At 39.1% G+C, this 20,702-nt stretch overlaps 1 protein-coding gene across 1 annotated transcript in view; it reads right to left on the reverse strand.

Annotated features, from left to right (window-relative positions):
• The window catches only part of LOC133663276 (low-density lipoprotein receptor-related protein 1B-like), an 872,326-nt gene that overhangs the window by 214,751 nt on the left and 636,873 nt on the right, over positions 1-20,702 (reverse strand). The window contains 4 exon segments of the mRNA XM_062067630.1: positions 12,674-12,793; positions 12,935-13,063; positions 16,668-16,793; positions 18,977-19,169. Coding sequence (XP_061923614.1) covers positions 12,674-12,793; positions 12,935-13,063; positions 16,668-16,793; positions 18,977-19,169 — 568 coding nt within the window.

The following is a 20,702-nucleotide window of genomic DNA, read 5'->3' on the forward strand; positions in this document are numbered from 1 at the left end:
TTCCACCCTTTAGGAAAATGACCGCAATTTATCATTGTACTTGTATTTATAAATGTATTAAAATACAGCAAATGAAGGGGAAGAACACAAGCACCCTTATATACTCAAAACTTTGGATGTCCTCGTTTCATCTTTTTGTTTTTGATCCCCTCGACAGACGGGTAAGATTGTCACGCTGGAATTATGTCCCACTATTTACACAGCTGATGCAGCCACCTCTCTGTCACACCCTTAGTGGAACCCAAGCTCTAGCAGGCTTTACCTAACTCTCTGAATAATAAGATTGCTAATTTGATAGGAAAAAGTTCACTATGATGGTGAGTTCGTCAATACATTTATTGTGACCCAGGGGGTCCATTGAGGTACTGCAGGAGGGTTGAGAATATTTTGGCTGACTAGAATTGAATTATATTTTCTATATACCGTATTTTCCGGACTATAAGGCACACTTAAAATCTAATTTTTTTTCTCAAAACTCAACAGTGCGCCTTATAACCTGGTGAGCCTAATGTAAGGAATACGTTTGGTTGAGCTTACCCACCTTGAAGCAATTTTTATTTGGTACATGGTGTAATGATAAGTGTGACCAGTAGATGGCAGTCAAACATAAGAAATAAGTGTAGGCTGCACCGTTTGATGTGCTTCAACATACAAGTATTATTATGGTGTGCGTATAAGGTAGGACATATTATCTGGCGTTTTGTTTTGCAATATTATGCAAAAGGAACTTTTCCTACCTTCTGGTACCTTCTGATCTGTATTTGGGATCTGCGTAAATCCTGAAAAATTACGTGCGTCCGCCTTTGTAGTCCGTACCGACACCGTAGTGGATAAGCTTCTTCTTTTACTCTATCTTCTTGTTATGTGGCATTCGTCGTCCGCTGTTGCCATTTCTAATATAAAGTAGTGTAAAGTTCTAACTTATATCTGTCAGTAAACTTTCCATGAAAGCGCTAAAACATACCGGTATAGTGAGTTTCCATTATTCACCCAAGGAACACGCTACACGCTACAACAAACATGACGGGGAGAAGACGCTGTCGAAGGTGAGCCACCTAAATAAGACCGCACTCAAAACAGCGCATCCGGAAGCGAATGTCAGAAAGCGGCTTGAAGATGATCTGTAAAACATAATCTATGCAACATTTTCACCAAAGAACCACCATTACATGTTATGTAGACCACAAGGAAGTGTTTTACATTTAGAGGAAACAAAAATGATATGAGTCCTTTAATGCGCCCTATAATCCGGTGCGCCTTATATATGAGAAATTATCAAAAATAGACCACTCATCGGCAGTGCGCCTTATAATTCGGGGTGCCCTTTGGTCCGGAAAATACGGTATATATACACTACCGTTCAAAAGTTTGGGGTCACATTGAAATGTCCTTATTTTTGAAGGAAAAGCACTGTACTTTTCAATGAAGATAACTTTAAACTAGTCTTAACTTTAAAGAAATACACTCTATACATTGCTAATGTGGTAAATGACTATTCTAGCTGCAAATGTCTGGTTTTTGGTGCAATATCTACATAGGTGTATAGAGGCCCATTTCTAGAAACTATCCCTCCAGTGTTCTAATGGTACAATGTGTTTGCTCATTGGCTCAGAAGGCTAATTGATGATTAGAAAACCCTTGTGCAATCATGTTCACCATCTGAAAACAGTTTAGCTCGTTACAGAAGCTACAAAACTGACCTTCCTTTGAGCAGATTGAGTTTCTGGAGCATCACATTTGTGGGGTAAATTAAACGCTCAAAATGGCCAGAAAAAGAGAACTTTCATCTGAAACTCGACAGTCTATTCTTGTTCTTAAAAATGAAGGCTATTCCACAAAATTGTTTGGGTGACCCCAAACTTTTGAACGGTAGTGTATATATATGCATAAAATTGTATATCCTTCACAAATTGTGAACACATGTTAACATTGATCCAATGTACTATAGAGACCAGATAAAAGAGCCCTTAACAAAATATTTGCTCCAGAACTACAGTAGTTGCAGGGCACTCTGTAGAAAGAGAAAGTTGCCTGTGTCTGCTCACTGCTTCCAATCAATAGCTCACACAGTTCTACGACAACGGCGGCCCAACTCTGTCCAAATAAAACAGTGTTTTCGTACTTTTCTACATTTTGTATAATGAAAGTTTGCGTGAAAGTTTGCATGGACGCTCGTACAGTTGTCAGTTTGTGTTGCACGTAGGAAAAAAGTGCACACAACAACAACAACAACAACAACAGATATGTAGACACAGCGCAGAAAGAAACAACACTGGTGGTTGGATTACTCGGATTACTTCGCCTGCCATCCCCCACAGCGGGCTCGACTGCTGTCTCCCTCCCGGATAAGAGACGCTGCAAATAGTGCGAAAGAAAGCATAAGAAAAGGCAAACGCGAAGGTATGCGACTTAGGCTAGCCCTTGTGGTTAGAGTGTTCACCCTGAGATCGGTAGGTCGTGAGTTCAAACCCCGGCCGAGTCAAATCAAAGACTATAAACATGGGACCCATTACCTTCCTGATTGGCACTCAGCATCAAGGGTTGGAATTGGGGGTTAAATCACCAAAAATGATTCCCGGGCGCTGCCACCGCTGCTGCTCACTGCTCCCCTCACCTCCCAGGGGGTGATCAAGGGTGATGGGTCAAATGCAGAGGATAATTTTGCCACACCTAGTGTGTGTGTGACAATCATGGGTACTTTAACTTAACTTAACTTTTAACACAAACATTCTCCTGATTAACAGACAATAAAATGGATTACATACAAGTGATTGTACAAGTGTTTTTGTATTTACGCAATCATGGCTAAGTGACAACATCCTAGACTCCGCCGTACAACTTGATCAACTTTGTTTTCTCACTGGCACTCATCGAGGACGGACGCTCCCCTTCCCTCTCCCTTCTCTCTCCTGCTTGCTTCTTTGTCTTGTCTTAACTTTCTTGTTGCCTCTTTTTGCACTGCTCTCCAAATCTAAACATTGGAACTATTTAACTGGCCTCAATGAACTTGACAAGATCTTGGGTTTGGGGGAACCTGCTGTCGTGACGAAGCGGTTGTTGCTGGACACACGACGGACTATTAGGAGAAGTAGTGCCGCGTGCCTGGCGACCCTTTAATTCGAGGACGTGACGATATCCACCTATTCGGAATTATGACAACAGGACGTCTGCTGATTGGAGTAAGCGTTGCTCTGGTTTGTCGACAAATTTGAAGTTGCTGGCAGTCTTCAAAGTACCCCAAATCTGCCACAAATGATTGGAGGATGCGGGAAGAACTGTGGACACTTGGTGTTTTGGATAACATCGGACTGTCTGCCCTGCATGATGAATTTGAGGACCAGTCATAGACAATTTAGGGTGAAAAACTAATTTTATTTTCACTCGCATACAAAACATTCTAACTTGGATTGTTTCCCTGGCTTCGAGACTTTCCCGAAGGACAGTGCGGCGAAGACACAACAAACTCCTTTCTTGTCTCTCATGGACACACACCTGTTGTTGTTGACTTTGGACTCACTGGCGGCTGCAACAACACCAAGCCCGCAGAACAGAGACACGCGGCAGGCTTACACACACACATGCACCCACAAAAAATATACACCACACACACATCGCCCATCCAAAGCTCTTGACGCGAATCCCTTAGGGGAGATGGACGGCTGGGCAGCGCCTGAAGAGCTGCAGCCTTCCACCGTAGCCCCCACTCCCTCCCCTCTGTTGCAAGTCTCGGGTTATATGTTGTAATATGTATATGTGTTTTGCTTTGGAGTTTTTTTTCCCAATCCAGACTGGGCCCCCTTGCGAGCCCAGTCTAGACTGTATTTTTTTTTAACTCATCCTCCCCCAACATTTACCTTTTTCCCATCTTTTACGGGGTGCCTTGTGGCTACCCATCAGAGTTCCTGTTCTGTAACCCTGTACACTGTTTGTTTATCTAATCTTGAACGGGTTTGTGCTGAAAAAAATTGTGTTGCACTTGTGAAATGACAATAAAGACCTACCTACCTACCTACCTACCTAACGTGAAAGGGAAAAGACCAGAGGCAGCAGAGTCTTCGTTTACATTAGTGACGCTTGGATGCCATAGTAGTACAAAAACACTGTTCAACTGGTGTGTATGATCGAAAAGTGTCGACTTTCAATATGCCAAAGGAATTTACAGCCATTATTTTGGTCGCTGTTTATATACCCCCAACATTACAAACAGAAACGATGCACTTTGTGGTCTATCAGACTATCAGTGAGGCGCAGACAGCGTACTCAGAATGATTCATCATCCTGGCTGGAGATTTCAATCATGCTGGTCTCGGCTGAGTTGTTTTTAAGGAATTTTTGGACGGAGAATGGAAAGAAAACTTTTGAATGTTTCGGAGTACATTCAATAAGCTCAGTGGATTGATGGAAGGAGTTTTAAATCTGAAGGAACATACTGTCCGTGCCCCGATACCCCTTCAGATCAGGGTTGCTATTGTTGTGTACTGAGTTATTGCTAATCAGTTTGTAATATACCTGCTTCCATGATCTCACTCGTATTGGTTCTGGAGTCAGAATGAAGCCGGAATTTTCCATTTCCTTAGCTACCTTTTTAAATAAATCTCTGTTTCTCTTTTTTTCTCCCATCAATGAACTTCAAAATGTTCTGTTCTTTTATTTTGTGAAGCAATAATACATCTGCTCTTCGGTCCATTTGTTACGTATACTGTATATTTTGATTGAATGAGATCTTCCAGGTTATATTTGTCGCTTTGAAACTGGCGCATGCACGATACCAAGGGTCCCCTCAAGCAGCGCACACCCACTCGAGATAACTGGTTTTCACTGCATAATCTAGGTGTGTTAATACGACGTTTCAGAAGCCAAACACCATCAGATTAAGGCGTTTCCATGACTTGTAGAATACTTATTTTAAGTGAAATTATCTGAGAAATCAGACTAATTTAGTGCATGGACCATGCACTAGTATATAATAATTTGGTTTTCTTCTATTTTCACACCTACATGTTTCCATGCTCTAACTGTAATGCGACTGTTGGCCATAGGCTGTGTGCCTCCCATACATGAGGGGGCGAATGTGGTCATTTTAGCTTGTTTTGGCAATGTACAAACGTTTGTATATAGAAGAAGAGAATGCTACATGGACGAGCTAGTAGCTTTCAAGCTCCGGATCTAACCGTTAACTGCAACTTGCCACGGCTGTTTGGTGTTGTTGGTAATGTTGTGATGTTTTTAAATGACACTTCTGGTTATTACACACTAAAAAATACTGTGTTATTTGGATAACCCAACTTATGAGTTGCTAGTGTTGGGTTACATTTTGGAGTTATTTTTATGAATAGCAATCAATTTTTTGGGTTATAAGGGTATTAGTTTAGGTTGTTTTTCATTGAGTTACACATTTTTTGGTAAATGTTTTTTTTTTAAATTAAAAATGTACTTCTTTCATGAAGGGAATTTTATTATGGATTAATCTCATTAACATTATTTACAATCACCCAACATTGAGTTAGCATAACTCAACTTTTGGGTTAAATAATTCAACCCAATAGTTTGGCGGGGAATAACCCAACATTAAATTATCATAACTAAACTTTTTGGTTAAATTAAACGCACAAGTTGGGTTGAAAAAAATAACTCAAATAAGGCGTTTGTCATTTTCTGAACCAGCAGTTGGGATACAATTGGGTTATTTTTTTAACCCAACATTCTTTAGTGTGTATGATCATCAGATACATACAAAAAGATTGCTATTTTGGTGAACTGCATGGGCTATTTACTGTTAGTACAAACTATGCAGTCAATTATTTTTAATTGCTGATTTGCAAGTCAATGGTGTTGACGCAATTGATGTATTTGGACGTTTATTATTGTATAATTATTGTAAGAAAACATACACATATTATTTTGTACTATGTATTAATTCCGTTGTGTATACAAAAAAAAATTGTCAAAATACTGGTGTTTAGAGTTTTTTTTTCTACCAGTGTCTCCGGGATGTGCTGGCTTCATGTCATGTATTTAGTGTCCTCTTTGAGAACATCCTGACACTTATTAACTGGATAGGTTTTTGTATTATATATTTCTATATCTGTACTTTGTATGCTTGTTGGCGTAAACATTTGTATTTACTATGATGATCAGAGACATACAAAATTGTGTTATTTTATTTACCCCACCCTCCTGCCTGTTCCTCTTCGCTTGTGACTACTCTAGCAAAAAGCGAAGATTGCTGCACTTATAAACTACATGCCAGAGGGAACTGTCTTTTAAAAACAATCAGCGTCTTTTGTGTTGTTCTCTCCAGTTCCAGGTCCTTAATGGCGGCCTAATTTTCCCAACTTGTTGGATTATATTCTTAGCTATCTACTTCCCAGGTGAGAGGCGTGATTTATGATCTAGAATACATTTACAGGGAACAGGGAAGCGAGGAAACAGCAGAGAACTCGATGATGTAAACATAAGGACAAACAGAAGGGATTATATCGCCGCTATAAACAGTATGACTGCGTTAGCGCTTATAATAACAATACCACCAATACTTGCTTAATATTCATGTCACGAAATATAAATTGAGCATTGTTGGAGCTTTTTTAATTGGTTATTTATCAGATTTTATGGGCAGAATAGTGGCGCCCCCTTTGGCTCCACTGTAAACTTTTATTTATTTAATATTTAGAATGCATTAAAAAAAAAAATCCATCCGTTGTTGTGTCTTTCAGAATGATTGTGTACGGGTCATCTTGACCCCTGCACTTCACCCTGCTAACCTATGACTGCACAACAACCTTCAGCATCAATCGGATTGTTAAGTTTGTAGATGACACAACTGTAGTGGGTGTCCTTTTAAACAATGATGAAACAAACAACAGGAAGGAAGTCAGCCACCTGACCATGTGGTGCAGAGACAACAATCTCAGAATAAACGTGGGCAAGACCAAGGAAATTGTTGAGGACTTTTGGAAATGCCACATGCATTAACTGCTCATTATCAACGACTATGGTAAATTTCTGGGCGAGCACATCAGTGAGGACTTCTTCTGGTCAAAAAACACTGCATCACTGGCCAAGGACAGCAGCGACTCTACTTCCTCGCAGGCAAGATCCCCAAAACCAATCGTGCTCCTTCTAAAGGGGCACCATCGTGAGTATTTTGACCAGCTGCATCACTATGTGGTACGGGAACTGCACCGCTCAGAAGCGCAAGACCGTGCAACACATAGTGAACACAGCAGGAAAAATCATCGGCATCCCACTCTCCTCCCTCCTGGAAATATACAACACCCACTTCACCCGCACAGCCTTCCGGCATTGTGAGTGACCCCAACCAATCCATCACATTGACTCTTCAGCCTCCTGTCGTCTGGTAAACGGTACCAGAGCGTCCGAGTCAGCTCCACCAGACTAACCAACAGTATTATCCACTCAGCTGTCAGGAAGCTGAACTCACTCCCCTCTCTTCCTCCCCCTGGCCCCCTACTCATTTCTGGAAACTAAACCTCACATCCCATCATAGAGCAGTCCTCCCTCTCTCAGGCTATGTCTACACTTAGCCGGATAACTCTTTAAACAAACAATTATTTAGCCTAAGCCCCGTTTCAGCCACACTAATCTATCTTTAAGGTCCCCTTCCTCGGACAATTTCTTGAATCTCCGGCTCTTATCTTTGTATGGACTCATTGATCTTTTACAAACTGAGTTCGGAGAAGAAGTGACACCAGAAAGACCGTGCCACAGCCAGCTTCATAATAAAGCAGTTTTGTAACTCGGAGGTAACCACTGGAAATATGGAGGCGAGTCATCCAGACATGACATGTTTCTCCTTCTGTCTATACAAACACTTGTGGAAATCACACATGAATACCTTAAGAGAAAGCAATTGCAGCTATTTGGGATACAACACTTCTCAGACGGCAAGAGAACTTTCCAATGTCCAGGTCAGCTGTGATATCTACTTAGCGAAAAACTTCTTCCATTTGTCGAAGGATAGACAACGAGAATGCGGGTTCCCGTGGATGTGATAAAAAAAGGTAGCGTGTGCTTTGTATTACCTGGCCGTTGAGGGAAAACTACGGAAAACGGCGGATGTATTTGGACTGGCAAAGCAGACTGTATCAGTTATTGTCCGCCATGTATGTCGCGGACTCAACGTCTAGGTCCAGAGTATATAAAGTCACCAAAAACGAATGGACAATGAAGGTGAAGGCAAAAGAGTGAGGAGTGTCCTGACCAGATATCTAGATCCCTACTTTGATTAAAATGTTCTTTATCACATTGTTTACGTGTCTAATAAAGATTTGATAAATTTATGATGGCTCAGGTGTGATTCACTACAATAGGGCCCCACAGCACACTGGATTCCAGTTAATTGAAATACCACAACACTGGATATTGTTCAGATAAGTAAAATTTAAGAACTTGCACACAAAGCAACACTGGAGGTAACTATGACGTGCGCATTTTCCACGCATGCGTACTAGGTCGTGTTTCTCAGGAGGACGGAGGGGTGAGGGGGTCTTAAATGACCATTGTGTGTGTCAAGACTTGGTCTCTGGCGTGGTTTGCTCTCCCGTGGTGCAAAATAATTGGAACGGACGTGGCGTGCAGGTAAAGACATATTTAATTATTACTATAAACTCAAACAAAAGGTACAAACAAAAGGCGCTCGCAGCGGAGGTAAAAAAAACTTGACTAGGAAAACAAAAGGCGCGCACAATGGCGGAGAACTATGAACATTAAACAAACCAAAACTTACGTGACAAGGAACTGTGAACATAGCATGAATGTGTGATGTCGCCAGGACGAACAACAGAAACAGAAAAGCCTATATAGTGACATGATAAGTGAAAACAGGTGCGTGACTAACTGTGAACAGGTGCATGACATGACTGTGAAAACGTGAGACAGGTGTGTGTGAGTCCAAACGTGGAACAGGTGAAACTAATGGTTGCTATGGTGACAAACAAAACCAGGAAGTGAAACCAGGAACTAAGGAAGTGTCCAAAAAACAAAACAGCACATGGCCAAACAAAAACATGAACACAGACATGACAGTGTGTATGGACACGGATAAGGTTATGTGGGATTCACCCTGGATAACCTTATCCGGCTTAGTGTAAACGGGGCCTCACTCTGCCCCCACTGAATGTCTTATATATATTTTTGCTAACCCTTTATTTATTTAGATACATCCAACTCCATGCACATTTATTGTTGCTGCTGCTATTTGAGATGCACATCTTGCACTTTTTTTTTGTTTATTCAAAACGCACATACAGTAAGAAGGGAATTCATATGGCCCCATTTGTTGGGGCCATATGAATTCCCTTCCCACGTGAAACATGACGAATTTGGGGGGTGAACTATCCATTTTAGCGGTTAGAAGGCAGTAATAATAATAATAATACCTGGGATTTATATATCATTTTTCTAAGTACCCAAAGTCACTTTACATGTAGAACCCATCATTCATTCACACCTGGTGGTGGTAAGCTACTTTCATAGCCACAGCTGCCCTGAGGTAGACTGACGGAAGCGTGGCTGCAATTTGCGCCAACGGCCCCTCTGACTACCACCTATCATTCATCATTCAATTCACCGGTGTGCGTGGCACCGGGGGCAAGGGTGAAGTGTCCCGCCCAAGGACACAACGGCAGCGTTTGGTTTTTTTTGGGATGGTAAGAGGCGGGGAGCGAACCTGCATCCCTCAGGTTTCTGGCACGGTTGCTCTACCCACTACGCCATGCCGCAGTAGAGTGTTGAATATCTTAAAATGTATTTTGAGGCAATTCCAAATTTGATCACAGCGTCAGGTGTTATGTAGAGTGGCGCTTTCCATCATTTTCAGTAGACTGCATTGCAAAATGATTACCCCCCCCATCTTCCTCTTACGTGAGATCTTCTCTACTGTATTTTTTTAATTGCACATATTTGTACATTAACCTGTAATTGTGGTATATTTGCATTTTTATCTGTATTATTTGTATTTTGTAAAAAAAAAAAAAAAAACATTTTTCACAGTGATCTTACACTGTGGTTCAGAGGGAACCGTTTTTTCTAATTTCCTGCATGTCCGACACATGTTGAAAAATTGACGATAAAGATGACTTTGGCAACCACCGGGATACAAGTAAGTGTAACCGAGGGCCTTCTAATGTCATTATTGTATCGGTATGTCATACATATATTAACAGTATCATTAAGAAACTAAAATCATTGTCTGTGGCCCACAAAAACAAAGAGAAACTTGAGACCCTCTCCCTGAAACCTAATAATCAGGTTAGAAATCTATAATAATGATGGACTCAGCCTTGAACTTGAACAGCCACATTAGGTCAATAACATGAGCAGCTTTTTACCACCAAAAACATCACCAAAATCAGAAGAATAATGTCCAAAGCAGGCTTAGAAAGCCTAATCCATGGCTTTGTCTCCAACAGGTTAGACTACCGTAACTGCCTTCTCACTTGGCTTTCTAAGCGAGCTGAAAAGCAGCTGCAGTATATTCAAAATGCTGCTGCTTGAGTCCTGACTAGAACGAGGAATAATGACCATATTAGTCCGATGCTTAGGGCACTGCACTAGCTTCCTGACGCTCAGAGAATAGACTTTGCTTGTGTACAGATATTTTCATGGTCTTGTTGCTAAAGTACATCAATGACATGTTAGAGTCATATGAACCATCTCGGACCTTTGAGAACCTCAGGGAGTGGGTTCCTGCTGGTGCCCAGAGTCAGGACCACACGTGGTGAGGCTGCATTTCAGTTTTACTGTATGTTCCTAAAATCTGGAATAGTCTTGTGAGATGTGAGACAGGCCTCAGCATTGGCAATGTTTAAATCCAAGCTAAAAAAACAATTGTATTTATTTGTGCATATAACAACTAAAAGTATTTTACCTACATTTGTCTACATTCTTTCATTTTAATTAAATTATATTGTATGATTTTAACTTGAATTATAAGTATTCAATCTTTATTTTTGTCTTCTTGTGTCATGTCTGTTGATCATGATCATTTGGCTATGTTCTGTTTGGTTTTTGGACTCTTTTTAGTTCCTGTTTGTTCACTCTTGTTTGTTTTGTTTCCATGACAACTTATTAGTTTCACCTGTTTCACGTTTTGGACTCACGCACCTGTGTTAATGATGTCACGACTATTTAAGCCGACAGTTTCCGGGGAATCTGCCTGGCGACATCACTCTGGTTATGTATCACTCTGCTTCAGGCCATGTTTACTGCTTCATGCCATTTCATAGTGCATGCTGCTCTGCTCTTTTCTTTCTAAGTAAGTTTTGGTTTATTCATGTCACGATAGCAAGTCTTTTGTTTCATGTCCATAGTTTTGCCTTTGTGGTAGTTTTTGTTTCTTAGCCAAGTTTGTTCTCCGCCTTTTGCGCGCCTTTTGTTTATTCTTTTGATAGAAATTAAACATGTCTTTACCTTCATGCCATGTCCAGTCAAGTTGTTTTGCATCTCGGGAAAACACTCCATGCAGTTTACTGCACGATAGTCCACGTCATGACATCTTGTAACTTTCTGTAAAGCACTTTGAATTGCTTTGTGCACAAATTGTGCTCTATAAATAAACTACATTAGCCTTGCCAACGTTCAACACAGTTGGCAGGATGTAGCTCACAGTGCTTTTATTGTGAAGCTTGTGTGCTTATCTTTTTTTTTTTCTTGCATGAAGAATGCAATGTGCAAGTTGATGATGAGCGAGACAAAGTTTGATGAAAATAATGGTCTCATAAAAGTAGATCACATAAGGAATTGTTTTCTCTTCATCATTGTTTATTTAATACTTTTGTTTTTAGTATTTGAAATGTCCTTCATGCAGTCTTTGTACAGTTTGAGTGACATAGGAGTTAATTTATATTAAGAATAAGATCTGACTTACACTAATAAATCCGGCTTACACCACTGTCCATGAATGGAATTCATTCATAACCTGTATTTACCTGCCTCCCCAACTAAGAGAGACAGGTGAATATTGCACATTAGCGAGGTATCTTTAGGAGCAGCTTAATTCATTGGGGGTCGTTGGCCTGGAAAACATTAAAGACCCCTATACTAGTGCAGTAGGTAAGGGATTCATATGGCCCCATTCTTGGGTGTATTTCCCGTGAGAGGAAGAGAGGGGGAGGTAATCATTTTGCAATGCAGTCTGCTGAAAATGATGGAAAGCGCCACCCTGCATAGCAACTGACGCTGTGGTCAGAATCGGAATTGCCACTAAACACATTTTAAGATATTCAACACTCTACTGCCATCTGGCGGCTAAAGTGGATAGTGCAACGCCCCAATTTGTCACGTTGCATGTGCCAGGTAAACCGCAACAAATGGGGCCATATGAATCCCCTTCTTACTGTCTATTGCACGCTTGGTTTGTTTTCTATTGGAACAGTGCTAAAATAAACAAAATAGTGCCATCCTGACTATTTCAGCACATATGGGTCTGAACATTAAGTAGTAAAGATGAAGTTGTCCTAGCAGGACTTTTAGGGAGGATTATGGGCCATGTCTTTTGTGCATCGTCTGTAATCTTGGGAGTCATTACAAAGAGAAAGGCTCAGCGCAGCATGTGGGCTTGTGGGTAGTATTAATATAAACATTAATGTGTCTGGATCACGCCCTCTGAGGCAGGGCAGTTAAAAGATGATATCAAAGGGCCTTGACTCACTGCCACAGAAAGCTTCGTCAGAGTTATCCCCACAGTCATCAATCCCGTCACAGAAATGACTGTGAGCCACACATCGTTGGTTGTAGCAGGGCCTGAAACCCTTGCGGCAGTTCCTGTTGTCTGGATCACATAAAAAGTTACAAGTAAAAGTAAACAATCACATCAGGACAATCAAGGCATGCAAATTGTGGACCAAAACAGCACTTTTCTCTTTTACGTCCCAATCTGGTAAGAGAACAGAGTTGCTGTAGTATTTCTTACCACAGTATTGCATCTTTTCATCTGATTTATCCTTGCAATGTGCGATTGCATCACAGGTAAGCTCGTAGCGAATGCACTCTCCATTTCCACACTCAAACTCGCTGTGGATGTTGCAGGATGATTTTTTCGCTGCAGGAAACGAAAAAGAGAGATGCTCAACAATGGAAGAAAATATGTCATTGTAGATCAGATATATATATCAATCCATCCATTTTATACCGCTTGTCCCTTTTGGGTGATCATTTTAATTTTATACCTACCCTTATTATATGATACAATGTAATAGATATACTCACACACATACATATATGTGTGTGAGTATATATATATATATATATATATATATATATATATATATATATATATATATATATATATATATATATATATATATATATATATATATATATATATACTCACATACATATATGTATGTGTGTGAGTATATCTATTACATAGATATACATACTGTATATATATATATATATATATATATATATATATATATATATAGATATACATACTGTATATATATACATATATATATATATATATATATATATATATATATATATAGATATACATACTGTATATATATATATATATATATATATATATATATATATATATATATATAGATATACATACTGTATATATATATATATATATATATATATATATATATATATATATATATATATATATATATACATATATATATATATACATATATATATATACATAAACATATACATATATATATATATATATATATATATATACATATATATATATATATATATATATATATATATATATATATATATATATATATATATATATACATACATACATACATACAGTCGTGGTCAAAAGTTTACATACACTTGTAAAGAACATAATGTCATGGCTGTGTTGAGTTTCCAATAAATTCTACAACTCTTATATGTGTGGACAATGCTGAAGAAACAAGTCCATGTCAGAAAACCAACACATTTAGCTGAACTGCACCAATTTTGTCAAGAGGAGTGGTCAAAAATTCAACCAGAAGCTTGCCAGAAGCTTGTGGATGGCTACCAAAAGCGCCTTATTGCAGTGAAACTTGCCAAAAGACATGTAACCAAATATTAACATTGCTGTATGTATACTTTTGACCCAGCAGATTTGGTCATATTTTTAGAAGACCCATAATAAATTCATAAAAGAACCAAACTTCATGAATTTTTTTTTGTGACCAACAAGTATGTGCTCCAATCACTCTATCACAAAAAAAATAAGAGTTGTAGATATTATTGGAAACTCAAGACAACCATGACATTATGTTCTTTAAAAGTGTATGTAAACTTTTGACCATGACTGTATATATATATATATATATATATATATATATATATATATATATATATATATATATATATATATATATATATATATATATATATATATATATATATATATATATATATATATATTTCCCTTGTTGGTGCAGCAGACCTGGTGCTTACATTTCTCCTTCCTCTCTAGAGTTCCTGTGTTCCCCTTGTGGGCGGAGTTGTGAGACGTGCACAGCTGATTCCAATCTACCCGATGCTACTTAAGCAGCACCTTGACAGCTGGATGGCACTTGGCGATTCCACCCCTCGACTCTCCACGTCAGAAGTCTCCTATGCTTCCCGAGTTTTTGATGATTACCTTCTTGGCTTTTCCCAGTGCCATCCAGCTTGGTGTTGTGTGGTAGTTTGCACGTCTTGCAACTCCAAACCAAGTGTAGTTATTTTTGTATATTAGCTTTTGTTCTTTTTTCCACAGTTCTCATTTTGTTTTCTCTTTTTCACACCGTCGCTTTTTGTTATCTCCTGTTTGGATCATTGTTGTGAGTACTTCTCCATAAGTAAAATAAGTGTTTTACTCACCGTCCGTCTGCATCTTTGGGTTCCTCTCTACTGCATTTAATTGTGTTGTGACGATATATATATATATATATATATATATATATATATATATATATATATATATATATATATATATATATATATATATATATATATATATATATATATATTAGTGATGGGTTGATGAGGCGTCATGAAGCGTTTCGACACATTGCAAAACTGTATTGATAGTGTGTCGATACTGTGTCACTAAATACTGACATCTGCTGGACATTAAAAATCCCTACAGGCAACCTAGTCATTGTATTTCATTCAGGATTATTTCATATCTTCATTTAAATAAAAATATATTTTTATCTTTTTTAGATACAGTCAATAAATAATGTGAACATGTATCATAACATGAAAATCTAAGAAAACGTGTTGTGAATGAGGATGCTTGTGGAATGGGAATTTTTTATTTTTTTTATTTTTTTTTTACACATTTTTATTAAAAAAAAAACAGTTTTTCCAACCTATTAAATTTTACCGATTTCTCTTCTTAGTTATTTCCCCGGCTGTAGAAAAGACCCGCTTACAGGGCACAGAGGAGGCGTCAGTGCGACACAGTTCGCGTATCGGTCACGTGACCGAAACAGCTCATGATCGGTCATGTGACTTTCTAAAAGTGGTACGTGCACCGACACAGGGTTTTGCTCTATGAGCTCGACGCATGCATGCATCGGTGTTGCCGGACCCATCACTAATATATATATATACTGTATATATATATATATATATCCTACATTAAATACAATACAATTTCTGGTTGTGTTACTCGTAATAACTAGCTTTTAAAGAGGACCTATAATTAAGTTAGTCTTTTCTGTTGTTTTAATGTAATTTATCATTGTTGGATCCTCGTGTTAAACAATGCAAAAGCTTCAAATCATATTTATTCATTGTGGCATAAACTTGCACAAAGTTTTGGATGCTTCTGTTTGCTGGGTTTTAAAGTTTGGCTACATCCTGACGTCAGAACGAGGTGGGTGTACTTATGCAATGGGGGCCAGCCAGGCTGTGCCAGATGTGCGTTGGCAAATCTCACTCTAAGATGACTTTGAGAGTAGTGATGGCTGCTGGTCTGCCAACTCGGGCTTATAGTCCAGTGGTCAGTGCACTCAACTCTCAATACGAATGACCAGATTTCGAGCCCCTGTGCGGAATGCGATAAAAAGGCAATCCATAACGTCAAAAAATATACCTACTAATAAATACTCTGTAACTACCACTGGTTTGGAACCGATAGTGTTCGGATTGTAATCATCCAAATATGATTAGCAGCAAAGTGGGCAGCCGTCAATGTTGTGGCCTGGAGAGCGAACGGAGATGACAACAAGTAAGCTAGCCAAATGGCTAAAGTAAACTAGCGAGCTTGTTTCGGTGCTCCTGACGTCTCTCCGTCAGCGAGTACCTGCGGCTGAGGCGAGTGTTCAACAAATGTTCTTACTTGTATTGATATTTCATTTAAAAAAAGGAAAAGTGTTATTTTGACGCGTAAAATTATTGTTTCTGTTTTCGCTGAAATTTCTAAAACTTTACTCAACATTTACACTAAAGCAAATCCAATACATTTAGACCATAATTTTTTTTTTTTAAAGTAGATTCAATCATCATAGGTCCCCTTGAAAAATACAGTACATTCATAAATGTCATTAAAATTTTGAAATAAGGCCAAAACTAAGTTATACATCGACAACACCCGTACTTTAAAATAGGCTAATCCATAACAAGTACAATTCAACTCAATATCCGGTTGTGCAAATACTAAATGGGTTAGCAGTTAATTGAATCTCACTTACACACACATCTGTTGTCATCTAAGAGGAGGCGTTCTCCACGGCAAGTGCAATTGACCCTCCCTTGGGCGGTCAGAATACAGAGATCACCACAGCCTCCGTTCATATGTCGACACGGTGACAGCTCACCTTCAAAAATAATCAAAGCAGTGTTGTAAGCATCAGAGAATCCACCATACATTTTTCACACATCAGTCACTGAAAGTCACATCTTGTTCCTATATTTTTCTATAAATAAATATCCATCCTGACTTTCATAGTGGATTTCCCTACTAATACCAAAAATGAACTTTTTATTCTTTGCAGAAAATTACTGCAAATGTTTTTTTATAGCAAGTGCCAAGCATTTCATGACATGTATTTCTAGTATAACGTAAACTACAATTATTAATCAATGATCTATAGTAAGACCATGACATATTGCCACGGCCTGGGCGCACCCAGTGCGCATTCATCTGTGCGCTGCGCTGAGTGCGCCACTCCAGCTGCAGCAGGCGGCTGCATTCAATCGGCTCAATCAGCAATCTACACACCTGTCGCTGATGAGCTTTTGTGCCTTCTTTAGCCAGTGCAAACCTGCGTTTGGGGCCTAGTTTCCTGTTTCGTACAGTAAGCCAAACCCGTATGCTCTATGCTCTCTCTCTCTGTGTTTACTCCCCCTCCGTGTTCATTTGGTCTCGTGTCCCTTGTCATTCTAGCAGCATTTCCCCCATTCCTGCGTTACGAGCTGTGTGTCTCGTCTCCCCGTATTCCCTCTGGTTACCTAGCTGCCTCTTGGATCAATACCTCCCGCCTGGACACGGACTTTGACGCCTCTCTCCTGCCCTCAACCTCACGCCTGCTCACGGACCTCCGAGCTTGTCTTGCCCCCTTGGACTTCCGCCCCTCGCTCAACACTACCGGTAACACACTACAGCTAATCTCTACACATAATCACACACCACACACATTTTCGATTAGTTCACACACTCCATTCCCTTGTTTATTAATATTGTTATATAATAAATATAGAGTTAACGACGTCCCTGCTGTATGTGCCGTCTTCTTCTCCTGTACACACGTAACACATATGTATAAATATGTACTTCTGTCAGTTATGCTCTTATAAATAACCGTGTTGACACTCCATACCTATTTTATATCACACAGTATTTTTATTAAGGTAAGCAGGGTCAATTGCAAGAGTTTACAGACACGCATATAGACTGGGTGTTTATCATCAAGCGCTGTATATTTTATTCATGAAAAAAAGACTATGACTATATGCTCGGCTGGACAGGTAAACTAGCGGTGTGTTTCTTGATTTATTGCTAGGCTATTCTAAACAAAAAAATGTCATAAGACGTTAACAAAATAATGACTAAAATGAAAAAAAATATGACATTTCGCAGGTCATAATGTGGGTATTTCTATACAGGAGACATATATTTATATGCACTCTGTAAGACACTCATACCGCACCTCTTTTATCCTACATTGATGATTAAATGTGGAGAATATGGATACTATTGTTATCAAGTATAAGTATTAGTAAATCTATGTGTTTTTATTTTTTTTTTGTAAAGAAAAAGTCAGTCTTATAGTATGACATGCAGTCAAGTGAAAAAGTCCAAATTTATTTGTGAAGATTCTAATACACATTTGGAATCTCACAAATTAATTTCCTCTCATTTGTCCTCGTCGAAAAACCGGAGCACAAAATGTATTACTAACAAAGCTTAGTATTTAGTACAACATGTGTTAAGGTCATTTTATTTGGATGTGTATTTTGTCTTAAACTGATACATTATTAACATACTGTATTAACATAGCATATTGTATGTGCATTTGTACTCAGGGCCACCTTAAGCTGAGGGGGGCCCTCGAAAACACTTAAAAAAAAAAAAAAAAAAGCAACAATGCAAAAATATCATCCATTCAAAACAAATGTTCATGATTACATCTCCTTTGCATCCGTGCGAGTGCAACAGAGGCCAGTCATCTTCAAGAATAGTGCTGGGAAGCTAAGAGATTGTGCTTTTAGCTCAGTAGGCAGCACGCTTGCCTCTCACACTGGCGACCTGCGTTCATGCCTCGCTTGGTGCGGTAAGAAAAAAAAACGACACTGAGAGAGAGAGTACACAATCGCTACACGAAGCCGAGCTGTCTGTTGACCGCTATGAACACCAATCATTTGCATTCCGCCCTCAAAACCGGGGGCCCCTGATTGGGTGGGGACCCGTAGGCTTCTGCTTATACTCAATGTACAAACCATTAAAACACACCCGAAAATCCAGTCAATAAACAACAAAGATTGGTGTTGAAATACTCACAGTTGTTTGTATCATTGGCAACGGCAATAATTCCCATGGGCTGGTGGGGTATGTCTGCTCGGAGTACCTTCATGTCACCACCCGTGTATTTGTTAGCCCGCAGTACTGATCTGCGGGCCCAGTCCGACCAGAAGATGAAATCTGCATAGATGGCCAGTCCATAGAAATTCCCTTGGCCTGACTTCACAATGACCTGGAAGTAGTAGAGCCAAGCACTTACATTAGGAGTTTTGTGAAACGTGCAATGTGTATCAATGGCATTTCAGGTCTCAGGAGTGTAAGCATCATTTTTGTATGCAGGTGTGCAGTAGGAAGGGGATTCAAATGGGCCCCATTCGTCGTGGTTTAACTGACACATGAAACGTGACAAATTGGGGGGGGGGTTGCACTATCCACTATAGCCGCCAGATGGCAGTAGAGTGTTAAATATATTTAAATGTGTTTTGTTGGCAATTCCAACTTTGACCACGTGCTATGTGGAGTTGCAAAGTAGAGTGTAGGATTGTACGGTATACCGGTATTAGTATAGCACCGCGATACTAATGAATCATATTCGGTGATATACCGCCTCTGAAAAGGGCCTGCAGGACGAGGAATAGCTAAACATGTTTCACTACACACTGTAGCTCACCGGCGTAAACATGTAAACAAACGCCATTGGTGGATCTACACCTAACATCCACTGTAATGATACCAAATACAGTAGCGTATCTAGTCGATACTATGATTACGTCAACATTTTTTGGCATCACATCATCTTCTTCTGTTTAAAATGTATATTATGTTTATAAACTCAGTAAATATGTCCCTGGACATATGAGGACTTTGAATATGACCAATGTATGATCCTGTAACGACTTGGTATCGGATTGATACCCAAATGTGTGGTATCATCCAAAACTAATGTAAAGTATCAAACAACAGAAGAATTAGTAATTATTAAATTTGAAAAGAAGTGTAGGTAGAACATGTTAAAAGATAAAGTAAACAGATATTAACAGTAAATTAACAAGTAGATTAATAATTCATTTTCTACCACTTGTCCTTAATAATTTTGACAAAATAATAGAATGGAAAATGACACAATATGTTACTGCATATGTCAGCAGACTAATGAGGAGCCTTTGTTTGTTTACTTACTAATAAAAGACAAGTTGTCTTGTATGTTCAGTATTTTACTTAAGGACAAACTTGCAATAAGAAACATATGTTTAATGTACCGTGTAATGTTTTCTTAAAATAAAGCCAATAATGCCCTTTTTTGTGGTCCCCGTTATTTAGAAAAGTACCGAAAAGTACTGAAAAGTATCGAAATAATTTTGGTACCGGTACCAATATATTGGTATCGGGACAACACTAGCAGAATAGACTGCATTGCATAATGATTGACTCCCCACCACCAGGAATGGGGGTAAATGAATCCCTTCCCTACTGTACATCGAAGGTAAGTAACTCAGCACTCAGAATTCACACATTTACTGTTGTTCATGTTTGCATCATCATCCACAAACAATTCACGGGACATCTGTTGGAGATCTGGCTGCAAGGAGCTCCACGATACTTCAGAGAGTATTCCAAGGAATTAATGCAGATAATAACATTTCCTTGCATTAATCAACACATCACTCTGCACGACTGTTGAACCCAGATGTTGCGGGGGGGTAAATTGCACTGTCATTGGCGGGAAGGAAGGAATCCATCAGCTTCTACCATGAGGGACTCTTCG

The sequence above is a fragment of the Entelurus aequoreus genome, linkage group LG13, assembly GCF_033978785.1.
Source record: "Entelurus aequoreus isolate RoL-2023_Sb linkage group LG13, RoL_Eaeq_v1.1, whole genome shotgun sequence".
Taxonomy (NCBI): domain Eukaryota; kingdom Metazoa; phylum Chordata; class Actinopteri; order Syngnathiformes; family Syngnathidae; genus Entelurus; species Entelurus aequoreus.